The sequence below is a fragment of the Pristiophorus japonicus genome, chromosome 11 (assembly GCF_044704955.1).
Source record: "Pristiophorus japonicus isolate sPriJap1 chromosome 11, sPriJap1.hap1, whole genome shotgun sequence".
Taxonomy (NCBI): Eukaryota; Metazoa; Chordata; class Chondrichthyes; family Pristiophoridae; genus Pristiophorus; species Pristiophorus japonicus.
In genome coordinates, this window is record NC_091987.1 from 78,300,299 (window position 1) to 78,314,398 (window position 14,100).

Here is a 14,100-nt window from a genome sequence, read left to right on the forward strand (position 1 = left end):
GCCGCTGCGAGACATCCTTGACCCTTGCATCAGGGAGGCAACATACCATCCTGGCGTCTCGATTGAAGAATATTAATTAATATAGGAAAATGTCCCAAAGCGCTTCACCACATATAATTAACACCAAATCAAAGAAGAAACTATTTAGCATGACTAAAAGCTTGCTCAATGAGGTAGGTTTTAAGGAGGGTCTAAAGGGATTAGAAATAGACAAAGAGGATTAGGGAGGGAATTCCATAGTTTGGGGTCTTGATAACTGATGGTAGGGGGAAGAGAGCAGAGGTTGTGTAAGAGTCCAGAGCTGGAGGGACGCAGAGCTCAGTGTTGTAAGGCTCAAGGAGGTTAGAGATGGGGAGGAGTGAGGCCTTGAAGGAATTTGAACTTCAGGATGAGAAATATAAAATGGAGGCATTGATGGACTGGGAGCCGATGCAGATTAGTGAGCACATGGGTGTCGGGTGAACGGGATGGTGTGGCTTAGGGCAGCAGAATTTTGGAAAAGCTCACATTTATGTAGGGTGGAGGATGGGAGGCCAGCCAGGAGGGCTTTTGAGTCTACAGTGGACAAAAGCATGGATGAGGATATCGGCAGTAGATTAATTAAAATGTTACCTCGACGGTTCAACATGATGAGCAAAATTTTGTAGCAGGCTCACTGTCCAACTCTGTTGTTCATTAAACTGGCTGCTGATAGAACTATGTGGAAATTATAATAAGCCGCAACTTCCTCCACCTGTCTCTCATGTTTTTTTTCTCTGCATGTGTTTGTTGTAATGGGCGGGAAGATTTTATGAGCTTCCTGATGTACTGAATCATGTGATTGTACTTTGTGAAAGTTAAAATATTCCCATTGAAGAATGAAGAATGAATTAATAGACTTCAGGGAATTAAGAGTGCAGTATAAATAAGCTGAAGTAAGCATTCCCTGGGCAGTTATTGTACTGTCAGATACTGCAGCTACATGAAACCACAATATTACAATTGAAAGATTGAAGTAATTATTTAAAGGTATGGTGCCCATGTGTCCAAAGCAAAACTCCATTCTCTTTTGGTCTGGCTGCAACAAATCTTTATGCTCCAAGGACTTTTGCAGTTGTACAGGTATTACATTTTAAAGCATCAATGCTACTTTTGGGTGCCAAATATTAAAATAGGCAAAGTGAATGCCTAATACCAAATTTTCAAATATTTTAAGCCTCATCTGAAATCTTCACACACACACTTTCCACCAGGTGTCACTGACAAACAGTGAGGACCAGGAACACTGGATTTTTGTCCTCTCTCCCTAGCTCAGGACACTATAAAGCCAATTGTAGCACCCCTACTGCCACCCTGGCTAGATTCTGAGGGCTGGATAGTACAGATGCTTCAGATCTGGGGTCTGAAACCACCTGAACCATATTGGAGTGTTTGCTTTTTTAAAAAAAAGGTATTTTTTATATTTAAGTAGGACTCCTGAAACAAGGACATTCAAGTGCAGATCAGTGACCTCCATGCTCTGTTCTCGATTTCACACTTGTTCCTGCTGCCACACCGAAGCAAGGTCAATTGCAGACTTTTAAAATATAGATCAGTGTATTTCTATGATTTTCTGATTAATCCACTGGTTGCATTATTTTAACATCCTGATAGCTAAGATGATAGTTGAGCCATTTAATTTTCATCAATGCTCGTTTGAAACCTGTGAAAAATTGTCATTGGAAGTACTGCATGTCTGCCCTCGACAGCAATCCTGAAATATAAAATGGCCTCAAGTATTTATTGCAGGTAATTGTTAACTAGTTGCTGCAGTAACCGTGTTTAAGAAAGATTACCAGCAGCCATGATGTGGTGGATTGTGCAATAACAAATTGTTGCATTTTAATCAGTTGAGTTTCAGTTGAGTTTCGTTTGAAGCTCATAGTTTTTGTTAACTCTTTATGGGAAATGGACGATCATTTTTTTAAATGTTTGTTTCACGTTTTTTTTAAAAAAGCAGCATTTACCCTTTTTAAAACCCATTTATACTTTTTGTATTCACTAAAGAAGTCACTAACCTGTAATTATTAAGCTTTGTACAAAAAAAAGTCCCTAATTTTAAAAGAAAGACGTATTTATATAGCCCCTTTCACAACCACTGGACGTCTCAAAATGCTTTACAGCCAATGAAGTACTTTTGGAGTGTAGTCACTGTTGTAATGTGGGAAACACGGCAAACAACCTGCACACAGCAAACTCCCGCAAACAGCAATGTGACAATGACCAGATAATCTGTCTTTGTGTTAATTGAGGAATAAATATTGGCCAGGCCACCAGGGACAACTCCCCTGCTCTTCTTCGAAATAGTGCCATGGGATATTTTACGTCCACCCGAGAGGGCAGACGGGGCCTCGGTTTAACGTCTCATCTTCTCATCTGAAAGCTGGCACCTCTACGAGGAATGACAGAGAATGTAATAGAACAGGAACAAGCTCCATCAAGTCAGCCTGGTGCTTTTTTCCACATGATCTACCTCAGCTAATTTAACCCCCCCCCCCACCACCCAGCCTGAGGAGAACGGGACGTGCAAGGGGTTAAAATAGAGGCGGGATTCTCCCCTCTGGGTCAGCGCTGAACGCACGCCTGCTACTAGTTTAGCTGGCATGTTTCTGGCAGCTTGAGAAGCCTTGCCGTGGGCAGGTGAGGGCAGTATAAATATACAAAGGTTGGATCTTGTCACGATTTTAATGTGCAATTGTGTGACCCAAACACGTGCCAGGCCTGCCAGAGAGTTGGCAGAAGCAGGCCAAGAAGGGAAGATATTTACATTTTTAACGGTTTCTTTGTCGACCAGGAAGAGCAGAAATCTTCCATCGCCCTCCCCTGCCCCAGGCTTCCTTCCTCTCCCTTGACTGTGATTACCTCTGGAACCCCGCCAATGCACTTACATGAATGTTCTGGCCACCAAAATCCCACACCCCCCTGCCCGCCAAATATTGATTCCTGTCAGGATCAGGGTGGGCAGAAGACTACCATTGGAAATGGAAGTGCAGCCCGTGAGTTAAAATAACCTGGGTCACACTCTAGCGGGCCAGGCAAGCTTGTATCACCACCTCCATGCTGAACTCTCACCTTGTGCTAACATCAGGGCTCCAGTATAATTGCTCAATTCTGCTTGTTCTTAATAGCTTTTAATATTCTTTTTCAAATAACTATCTCATTTCCTTTTTTAAAAAAAAAATCAAATAATTGTAGACTCCATTTCAACAATGGCTTGTTTCAGGATATTCCAAACTCTCTTTTCTAACATTCATTTTCTCAAATGTGCATGAATCTCCCGCTTCACACATGGAATCCCAGCCTTTGCACTCATTTTTCTCATTACTAGAATATATTTGATTTGTACCCTTCTCAATGCCTCTGTTTAAATATTGACTGACAGAGGAACAGTTCTGAAATGATTTACAAAATCCCAACACCTCAATTATTTCCAATTTATTTTTGTATATTTTTAATTTGTCCCATTATATGTTCTAAGCACATTGGATATACTTTTTTCTGCTAATATTTACATTCTAGATGTTTCTCATAATGCTTGCTGTTTGATGAACATGTGCTCGAAAGAAAAGCAGTAACTAAACAACAATATAATGATTAAACTCCATATACTGGCTTATTACATACTGGTGCACTTGGCTTTCTTTCACGCTGATATGCTGATTTCCCAACCATTAATTGAAGGTCAATTTGTTTGCATCTGAAGCTATTAAACTAGAGTAAATAATCTATCTAGGAATACCCGATTAAGGCTGCAACTGAATCAAGAGGTTCCAATAACATTGTGACCACAGGAGGTCAAAGCTTTAGCATTGATTAAATGTTGTCTGAGCTTTGAAGTGTGTTTGTCTTGTAATACACTGTTTAACACTTGTGTGTTGTGATTTATTTTTAGTGTAATACGCTAGTTTTGGAAATAGGCAAGTTCAGCACGCACAACTGCATACAGTATTTTACAAAGTTTATTGAATCACCTGAAGTTTGAAGGATACTTGGTTATGCATGATACCTTGGTTTTGCTGAGTATCTGTGCCTTAGTTCTTGCTCAGTATTCAAATCTGATTTCAAATTCTGCAGATTTTCCCAATATTGAGTGTAGACTCTTGGCTAGATACCTCCATTGAACATTTATTTACTTTTGTACATGCCTAAATGGCAATTCCATGTTTAGTGATAGCAGATCATTGATGATGTGATGTGGGACCATTCATTTCAGTTGTGGATCCAGATGCGAGTTTATATTGCTGACTCTCTGAATCCATACTCACATAAAACCTGCCCTTATCCCTAATTGCCCCCACCCCAAATTAAGTTGATTTTCTATCTAGGCTGATTTGGACTTCCTGATTACCAATTGCAGGTTAGATTCTGGACTCCTCTTATGACTTCCACTTGATATCTTATCACGGCATTTCTGAAGAAATTGTCAGTTTAGTGATTGAACCTATGTTCCTGAGTCTCCAACACATTCTACTGGGCCAATTCTTCTCACTGGGCTACTCTTCCAGAGTTAAACTTGGCAGCTCTAATGTTTAGTTAATCCTCTTTAATTGAGCCACATTTTTTTTCTTTCTTTTCTAATTGGAATTTCTCTTGAGTTTGCTGAGTTTGACTACCCAACGAGGGCAGTTTTCTACTGTGGACATATAATACCAAAACAAAGTATTTCATTTTGAGGAAACTTTGGGGCCAATATCACCTAACCAAGAACTATATTTGAACTTAGATTTTTTAAAGTCTTAAGCAGAATTTGAAGTACCCTGTACCAGCTACCTTGATTGTACTTTTCAAAACATATGTAGTCTATTTTCATGTGTCTTGTGGACTTGTTCTTTTTTTCAAAACTAGCAATACAAACCTCACTTTGCATTCAGTAATTTAAGCATGTAATGGTGAAATCTTCTACACAGAATGTATTGTGCAGTGGAATATGCCCCTATTTATATTGCAGAAGCCAGTATGCAGAGTGGGCACACTTTCTTGAAGGCTGTTCCTTGAGTATTTGTAGTGGTGCGCTGCAAGAGATGACTCTGCAACAGGAACCCGAGGACATGCTGTAGGGGATTGAGTAAACCCCCCTGAGGAGTGCATAGGTGGCAACATTCACTAATAGTGTTCACTGGCAGCTCCTAAAATAGTTTTTCTGCCTATTGGCTGATCTCATTTGCTGTACCAGAACTCAGAGGATATATTTATCAGGAAAGGCTGAATAGGCTGGGGCTCTTTCCTCTAGAAAAGAGAAGGCTGAGGGGTGACGTGATAGAGATCGTTAAGATAATGAAAGGTTTTGATAAGGTAGACATAGAGAAAATGTTTCCACTTGTGGGGTAGTCCAAAACTAGAGGTCATCAATATAAGATAATCACAAATAAATCTAGTAGGGAATTCGGGAGAAATTTCTTTACCCAGAGAGTAGTAGGATGTAGAACACATTACCATAAGGAGTAGTTGAGGCAAATAGCATAAATGCAGTTAAGGAGAAGCTAGATAAGCACATAAGAGAGAAAGCAATATGCTGATGGGATTAGATGAAGAGGGGTGGGAGGAGGCACGTGTGGAGCATAAATACCGGCGGGGGAGTGGGACTAACTGGATTGCTGCAAGAAAGAGCCGGCACAGACTTGATGGGCTGAATGGCCTCTTTCCTGTGCTATATTATTCCCTGATTCTATAAGTACAAACACAAACTTGGCTATGAGAATTTATTTTTGAAGACTAATTTTTTGTTACCTTAAACAACAGAATTCTTTGGCATATCTTCTCTTGTATACTGCTTTATGCAATTTGTCATAGTTCAATATAAGTTCATACACATTTGACCAAGCTTGTAAATTCTGCCAGTTGCGCATTCATCAGATGAGTTGCAGAGCAAAAGGTAATTGCAATATAAAGCAAGTAGCCAAATGGGGACTTTCCATTGAATGCTCTTTTTTTCTCTTGTGATTTGCTTTGGCTGTACATAATCTGTCACTCATGCTATTGGCAGAGGGATTTACAGATTTTGTGCAGTGCAATGGATCTTGCACAGATAGAGCTGCTGGACGTGGCTACCTTCTTACCTCCATCACCTCCAGTATATTGGGAGATGGTCTGTTAATTTGACAGTCTTCTTTTGGGAAGCTATATAGACCACCTCATTTAAGGTAACCACACCTCCAGTTTTGAGTGGAGTTGCCTTGTAATTCAGACAATTGAAAATTAGACATTGGAAAGCCCAGCCTCTAATGTCCCTTTTCAGATGCAGGTTGGTACATTGCATTTAAGTTAATAACAAGAAAAGCTATAAACAGTCTTCATAGGCAGTCCCTTGAAATTGAGGAAGACTTGCTTCCGCTCCTTCCGCTGCCTGCGCTTGCTTTCTGCATGCGCTTGGTGACAAGACTCGAGGTGCTTAGCGCCCTCCCAGATGCACTTCCTCCACTTAGGGCGGTCTTTGGCCAGGGACTCCCAGGTGTCGGTGGGGATGTTGCATTTTATCAAGGAGGCTTTGAGGATGTCCTTGAAACGTTTCCTCTGCCCACCTGGGGCTCGCTTGCCGTGTAGGAGTTCCGAGTAGAGCGCTTGCTTTGGGAGTCTCGTGTCAGGCATGCGAACAATGTGGTCCGCCCAACGGAGCTGGTCGAGGCTTCGATGCTGGGGATGTTGGCCTGATCGAGGACACTAACATTGGTGCGTCTGTCCTCCCAGGGGATTTGCAGGATTTGCAAACAGTATCTAACTGTATCCACATGTTGTGTCCTGGAGAAAGTGGGACTGACTAAAGACATTCTTCTTCTACATTTCTATATTGCTCTCCACTTGTTTGAAGTTTATCATGGATGACCTTATTAATTAATTTGAAGTAAAAAAAAAAATTAGCCTAATCACAAAGTTGGACTTGCCATTTTGTTCTCTTGCTTGTTGCTTCGACTGGATTCAGATCAGAGTGTTAATTGTTTCCATGTATGGCTGGGACTTTGAGCCTTAAAGCTGATGCATAGGTTTTGGGATCATTTTTAAGTTCATTACATTCACTCTCTACTGTTTCTGCAGAGAAAAATTGCACCTATAAATTAATGCTTCCCAAATATTTTTTGAGCTAGCTTCTTGCAACCCACTAAATTTATTTTCTAATCAGATGTGGGGTAGGAGTTCTTGGGATATTTTTCCCTGTCCTTTTTTTTAATAAACAGTTTGGTTCATTTTCAGCATTTTGGATTAGACCAAGAAGTGATTTGTGTATGTCATAGTTATCTAGAGGCATTTTTACACTATATTAGAGCAGCTGACCGAAGAGGTCAGGTCTCTATCGGTGGCATTCGACAGTTCTGGTGATAAGAACTGTACACGTGTATTTGTTAACCAGATTCTGTCCATGTTAACAGAAAAAGGCATGAAATAAGAATAGGCTATTTGGCCTATCTAGCACGTAGACCATGTAGGCCTTATCCTGGCATAGCTAGCCTACTTAATCTTATGGGGAAGTTCTGAAAATGTTTTCCATTCCCAAAGTTGGTGATTTTAAATTTCTTCCTTTTTACAAACCGAAAACTGTCTTTGTATGATTTAGCAGTAACTAGTTAGTCTTCAATACAAAATGTGTAATATTGCTAAATAGTCAAGTCAGTGCTTCTTACACAATAAAATTCTTGTTGGAAAGTCCTAGGTCTGCAAGATAAACTGGATTTGGGAGGTAAAACATCTTCTGACTTTTCAAATCAATGATAAAAGATTTCTTATCACTGGCCAATGTCATGAGTGGAGATGTAATTTCTGTAGATGTTGACATGGGTAAGCTGAGGTTGTAATATTCAGTCTCTAAGAACATCCAATCATTTTTTTAAAGCAATGTCCATACCATTGAAAATCCTATTGGCACAACAGTCGCCGAATTATTCCTGTCATGGGCATTTCTCCTCAAATATTTGCCAACTCAATTAATAAGATAGCTCTGAACGGTTTGTCCCATGCCTCCGCTCTCCAGAGCAGTTCCATGCTACTGTTTATGAGCTGTTGAAGGATGAGGCAGACTGTGTGCATTCAGACAGGAATCACAACTTCAGTATCTCAGAAGTAAGAAAGCATTACTCGGGAGACTTACTAATGGACTAGCCCAGCCAGAAAATGGGCTATTCTTTTTGTTAAAATCCTATTTCTGTGCCATATTGAATGATTTTAATGTAATTCAGTTCAAATTGATTACAGATATAATATTTTAGTCTTCACAGACCTCTTGTGTTGACCACCTGTTGTGTTTTTTTTCTTTCAGCGTGCCTTGCTGTGTTGGTGACAGTACAGGATACCCAACGTGTAACTACGCTTTTTTCTTCCATTGCTCTAAAATGTGATTATTCCACATCCTCTCAGTCTCAGGATGTAGTTGTCACCTGGCGTTACAAGTCATTTTGCAAAGATCCCATAATGGAGTATTATTCCTCATGTAAGTATTGCAATTGAACATTTCCTGTTTTTTTTTCTCTTTCCCCCCCCCCCCTCATTGTTAATGTTGTCTTTTGAATAATCTGGGGAATAATCTTTAGCAAATTTGTATTTAATAAGTTTTAAATTGGTAAGTTTTAAAAAAAAAGGCTGAACAAGTGTGAAAACTGAGTAATTGTTTTGTGACGAGCATTGAAACAAAGTCCTGCTGTTATATAGAAGGCTGACTCTAATGAACACATGCTAAGTGCCCAGTTTCAGAAGGGCTGATGGAAGACTTTTCTCCCCTCCTCTCCTGAATGCATTGACTTGCATATGGCATCGGTGACCTCTGGTGCTAGGCCCCAAACTCTGGAACTCCCTGCCTCAACCTCTCTGCTCTTTCCTCCTTCAAGACGCTCCTTAAAACCTACCCTTTTGACTAAGCCCTGTGCTAATTTTTACTTATGTAGCTTGGTGTCAAATGTTTTATCTCAATACCCCTGTGAAGCGCCTTGGGATATTTCACTACATTAAAGGCGCTATATAAATACAAGTTGTTGTCGTGTAAGTGGCCGTTCTTCATGTATGAGCCCAGGCAGTGAGTGTTGTAAACTTTTCATTTGGGTGTGGGAAGAGGTGTAACAGGCACGAAGGGCTGAATGGCTGACTGCTGGTCCTGTGTTACCATCACACAAGATTTTGCCAACCGTGTCAGAGCATCATCATGCTCCACCACCCTAAACATTGCATTGTTGCAGTTTCCATTTATATGATCTTTATTATTCGGATCACACGCCACCTGCTGTTTCCCCCAACACCATTCGTCCTTATGTTCATGCAAAGTTTCTCTATCAAATAAACTAGCTCCCACATGAATAAAAACAAATCATTTGGTCATTTTGTAAAGGAAAAAGCTACCTTTCTGCAGTAAATGTTCAGCTATGCAACAGCACCACCTGATGTGAAAACATGGAAATACAATGCAAACATCTGTTTAATAGAATCAGGTTATGTGGTCTTTCCAGTCCTCCATACTAAAATAAAGTGGTGTTTTTTATCATTGCAGATTTACATAAATTTCAATTTTTGTACTTTGCACTTCTACAGTTATTACATTTCACTTGTCAGTAATAAGAATGAGATTTAATATGCAGCAATTGAATTCTGTGTTTAAGCAATGGATCAGTACTGCAGCCTGCTTTTTACATTTGATTGATTGTATTTAAAAATTAGGCTTTTAACTTTCAGGTTTTATTTCACGATTATTACTGTTGTGTTTCTGCCAAAAGGTAGAGTTATTGAAAATACAGATGTAGTACTCTGCTTTGAATATTGGACACTAATGATTGGCCCTGAATTTTCAGTCGGTATGAAGGCGCACTCTCGTCTTTGAAACTGACCGCAACTTCGTTGACCGCCCCCCCCCCCCCCACACGCACACACACACGCACGCACGCACACACGCGCACACACGCACGCACGCACACACGCACGCACAACCGCAATCAGTGAAATCTCGTAAATCATTGAAACTGACAAAAACTTTGGCTCTTCCTCATTAAGTACGTTGTTAAATTCCCCGCTAAAACTTAGACCCAAAGGGATTAGATGTGATTGGGATTTTAACAGCGTATTAACTGCTGAATAGCTGTTGAGGGCCTAGAAAGCTAATTTTGTGCAGTGTGAAATTTGACCATTTTAATAAAATATTTTTTTAAAGAAAGTTTCCCAAAAAATGTTTTAATTATTTTTTAAAGTTTGTGCATCTTTATTTTAGGTTTGCCTTTTCCCCATGTGAAAACCCCAACCTTTCTTCTCTTTCCTATTTAAAAAAAGTTATATTCACTTTGGGAGGATGCTAGGCAGAGCAATTATATGTAGAGAAAATCAGAGACTGAGAAATATACAGAAATAAAACCAAACAAGTTATGAAGTGGAGTGATGGAATCTGTGTATTTTGTAACTCACTGATGTAACAAAGTATTATGCTAACTGGTAGAGCCTGAATCACATATTTTACATAAACACAAGCAAGAGAAATATAAATATGTGTGTATTTATGAATTTGGGTTTGTCTGTATAAAATTAAACAAAATGGACCATCTCCATTGGGGTTGCACACAGGGAGTCGAGACTAAGTGTAGTTTTCAGGGGAAGTGTCTTGGGACATTTTTATTACCTTTTTCAAGGTGCTATATAAATTCAAGTTGTTATTTGAAATGTGGATAGAAGGTGAGGGATAATTGGACCAGGGCACACAGATATAATTCAGTCTACATTTTAAATCAGAGGATCAAAAATACATAATCGACAGGTAAAGTCCGGTGGTCTTAGAGCACTGTGCTCACCGCCGTGTCACAGCAATGTTGTACTGGATTAAAAAAATATGCTTTAACAGCTTTCATTCTTGAAATTGCCTGGTCTCGAACTGGAAATAAGTTGGTTTGCCTTAATTGTTGTGGAAAAATATTTCCGAGACTGTATAATATATATAAAGAGAGGTTTATTAAATCGGAGACAAAGCTTTGGGAGAAGTGTTAAAAACCCCTGTCTTTGAACCACTTCTCAAATTGGTATCTGCAGTGAAGTTTTTTTTATCTTACAAATTACGTCACTTTACAACACATGCTTTAGCACTACAAAGCTTTGACTATCGAAGGCTAAGCTTTTGATATAACCCATCCTGCATTGTGACAGGGCAGTATAAACAAGTGCAGGCTTTTGACACCGGTATAAACAAACATACCCAGTACTTAACTCTCCATTGTTCATTATCTCACTTTCCTATATCCATTAACTCAAGGCCAGCATGCCTTAAAGTCTAACTGTTTAAAGCATAATGCATCAGTATTGTCCCTTACAAAATTAACTTAAAGGGGAAAATAAAACAAATGTTTGGTCCCATATACAATCAAGTATATGTCCAAAAATCTGCTCCAACAATATTCCCCCTTTTGGTCCTGGAGGATGTTTTCGAAATCCAGATGACCACAATGATAGTAGCATATTTGGGGTATGTTACTTCCCTGATGTTCCGTATGTCCACCTTGCCTGTAGCTCTAGGCTACCCTTCAAAGATAGTGGTCGGTGTCATTGTCGTCTGTTTCTTCATCCTTGGTATCTTCAGGTATTTCCATCAGATGTTCTTCTTCTTCGGCGATTACACTGGCTACTGGCATCAGTCGAGCCATCATAACTTTACAGCAGATATTAAAACACCCGATAATCAGACAGCAAGTAATTATTATTACAACCAGAATAATTACTCCATGCATAAGATAGGACCCCCAGGATCCCCCTAACAGCCAGTCAAACCAGCCAGATCCTCCTGCTGTCGTGGATAACTTCTTTACCTCCCTTCTTATGTGATCAGCGAGGTTGGTTATGTTTTCTGAATTATCGGGAATGTAAGTGCAACATTCAGCTCCAATTAAGGCACATTGTGCGTATGGCTATCATTTCAGCCGTTATGCCCTCTATTGCTTCAGCAGTGTCATTAACTATCTGTTCCAGCACCCTCTCTAGGTTACGTAATTCATCCATGGTGCGTCCTATCCCGAATGGGAGCATCATGACCCCAAATAGCCTCTCTACCGGGATAAGATCTCGTCTTAGTCGACCTGGCGTCTGTACTTCTGCTAAAGTACGTACCCGTCTGACAAAAGGGACCACATATCCCAAATAACAGGATCCCCTCCAGTTCTGAGGCAACCAGGGGTAGGCCTTATGCCCACACACAAAATAAGTGCAATTATATGCTGTTAGATTCGATCCCAATCTCTCTCTCAGCCCCCGTCGCCACCTAATCTTAGGGTCCCAGTCCTGGCTACTTGTCTGATTCTTCAAACCTCTATTTCAAAGAACCCCTGGTTTGTTGTTTCGCTGGCTATTATATTTCACCTGGTGAGGTTAAAGTATTGCGTACAATTGCTATATCCTGCTACAAAACCTGTTTCCTCACCAGTCAGGTCTCTAGTGAAACAAATGTCAGCGGTGGGCCTTCCAACTCCTGAGGTGTTGGTCAAAACCAGGAACGGGGGTCGTACCGACCTATTGTATTCCGGCTGGTACCATCCGTCAAATACATCCAAAAGGTAACACCCCCCGATCTCCACGTTTCTTTATTCCCACTCTGGTTCCAAGTATCATTTACTTCCCCTGTACCATTTTGTCGCATTACCCACTCTGCTACTTCCGAAATGTTAAGGGAGATTGACCTCAAAGGGATGCCTCCTTTGCTATGTATGGGGATGTGCGAACATACCCAGCAACTGGAAAAGTTCTCATTTTGCGCATAAACATAAGACATGTACAAAAAGGTATTCACATGTAACTCTCGTTTCGGTCTAGCTAGCAGGCCGGACCGAACACGAACTATGATAATCGCACCGATCGCAATATATAGTTTCATCTTATTACTCTATAATTAACAAATAGTCAAAGGCAAAATGACCGTATGGCTTGCTTGAAGAATCTCTCGCTGTCAATCTGTAAATAGACAAACAACAACAACTAATATGTGTGCTAAACAGCTGGGTCCGATGCTTCCATTGTCCGTTCCCTTTAACATCGATGCAGGCACAAGTGTCCCCGCTGATTATAACCTCATACGGTCCTATCCATTTTTGAGGCAAACCCCGGTTTTCCCGGGAGGACCCTTACCATAACGCGACTTCCCGCCAATGGGACTTCAGGGAGCTTTGTAAGCTCTGCTTCCGCGTCTCTTTCTTCCAGATTGTCCCTAACTAATTTACGCATCCCTTTTAATTGAGTACTTAGTTCCAAAACATACCGTTTTATTTTGTCTTTTAATGGGCCTACATCGGCCCCCCCTGTTATGATGTTCTCTGGTAATTGCATCGCCCTTCCTGTCATTAGTTCATACTTCTGTCCACGTTTTTCCTGACATTTGCATGGCCTTTGCCAGGGCGTTCTTGAGGGTACGGTTCATGCGCTCTACCATTCCAGAACTCTGCGGGTGGTAGGGGATGTGGAATTTTTGTTTTATGCCCATCAGCTGGCATATTGTTTTTACAATTTTCCCGGTGAAGTGGGTGCCTTGGTCGGAATCTATTTGAAGAGGCACTCCCCATCGGGGAATCACCTGCTCGGTCAATATCCTTACCACTGTTGAGGCAGTGCAATCACGTGTGGGGAAAGCTTCCACCCACCGGGTAAATTGATCTATAATCACTAGGCAATATCTTTTTCCATGGGATGGGGGCAAGGGACCGGTAAAATCAATTTGTACGTGTTCCCATGGCCCCCGTGGACGGGGCTGGTGCCCGATTTCAATTTTAATGGGCCTGCCTGGATTATATTGTGCGCACGTAACGCATCGATGGCAATATCTCTCCCCATCCCTTTCCACCACCAATCTCTCCCAAGACTCCCGGTCATGGCCTCTCATCCTGAATGAGACAGGCCATGATGCAACTCCAATAAGATATTCTGTATGCATTCAGGCGCCATTACCTTGTCGTTTCGTCTCCAAACGTTATCCTTCCCTTGCGTTGCGCCCTGCTTTGTCCACTTACCTATTTCCTCCTCAGAAGTGTCCTGGTGTAGTTTCTCAATACTTATCTGATCGTCTCGGGGCCCCAGCGGCACTGACTTAATTTTAATAATTTAAAATCATTATCAATGGAGAGTGTTTTTTTTTTAACCTCTTCAAATTCTTTTTTT

The 14,100-nt window shown here is 40.8% G+C and overlaps 1 protein-coding gene across 1 annotated transcript in view; it reads left to right on the forward strand.

Annotated features, from left to right (window-relative positions):
- The window catches only part of LOC139275774 (immunoglobulin-like domain-containing receptor 1), a 55,321-nt gene that overhangs the window by 23,374 nt on the left and 17,847 nt on the right, over nt 1-14,100 (forward strand). Inside the window, exon 2 of the mRNA XM_070892974.1 lies at nt 8,264-8,434. Within this exon, the coding sequence (XP_070749075.1) occupies nt 8,264-8,434 (171 nt within the window). The remainder of the gene's footprint in view (nt 1-8,263; nt 8,435-14,100) is intronic.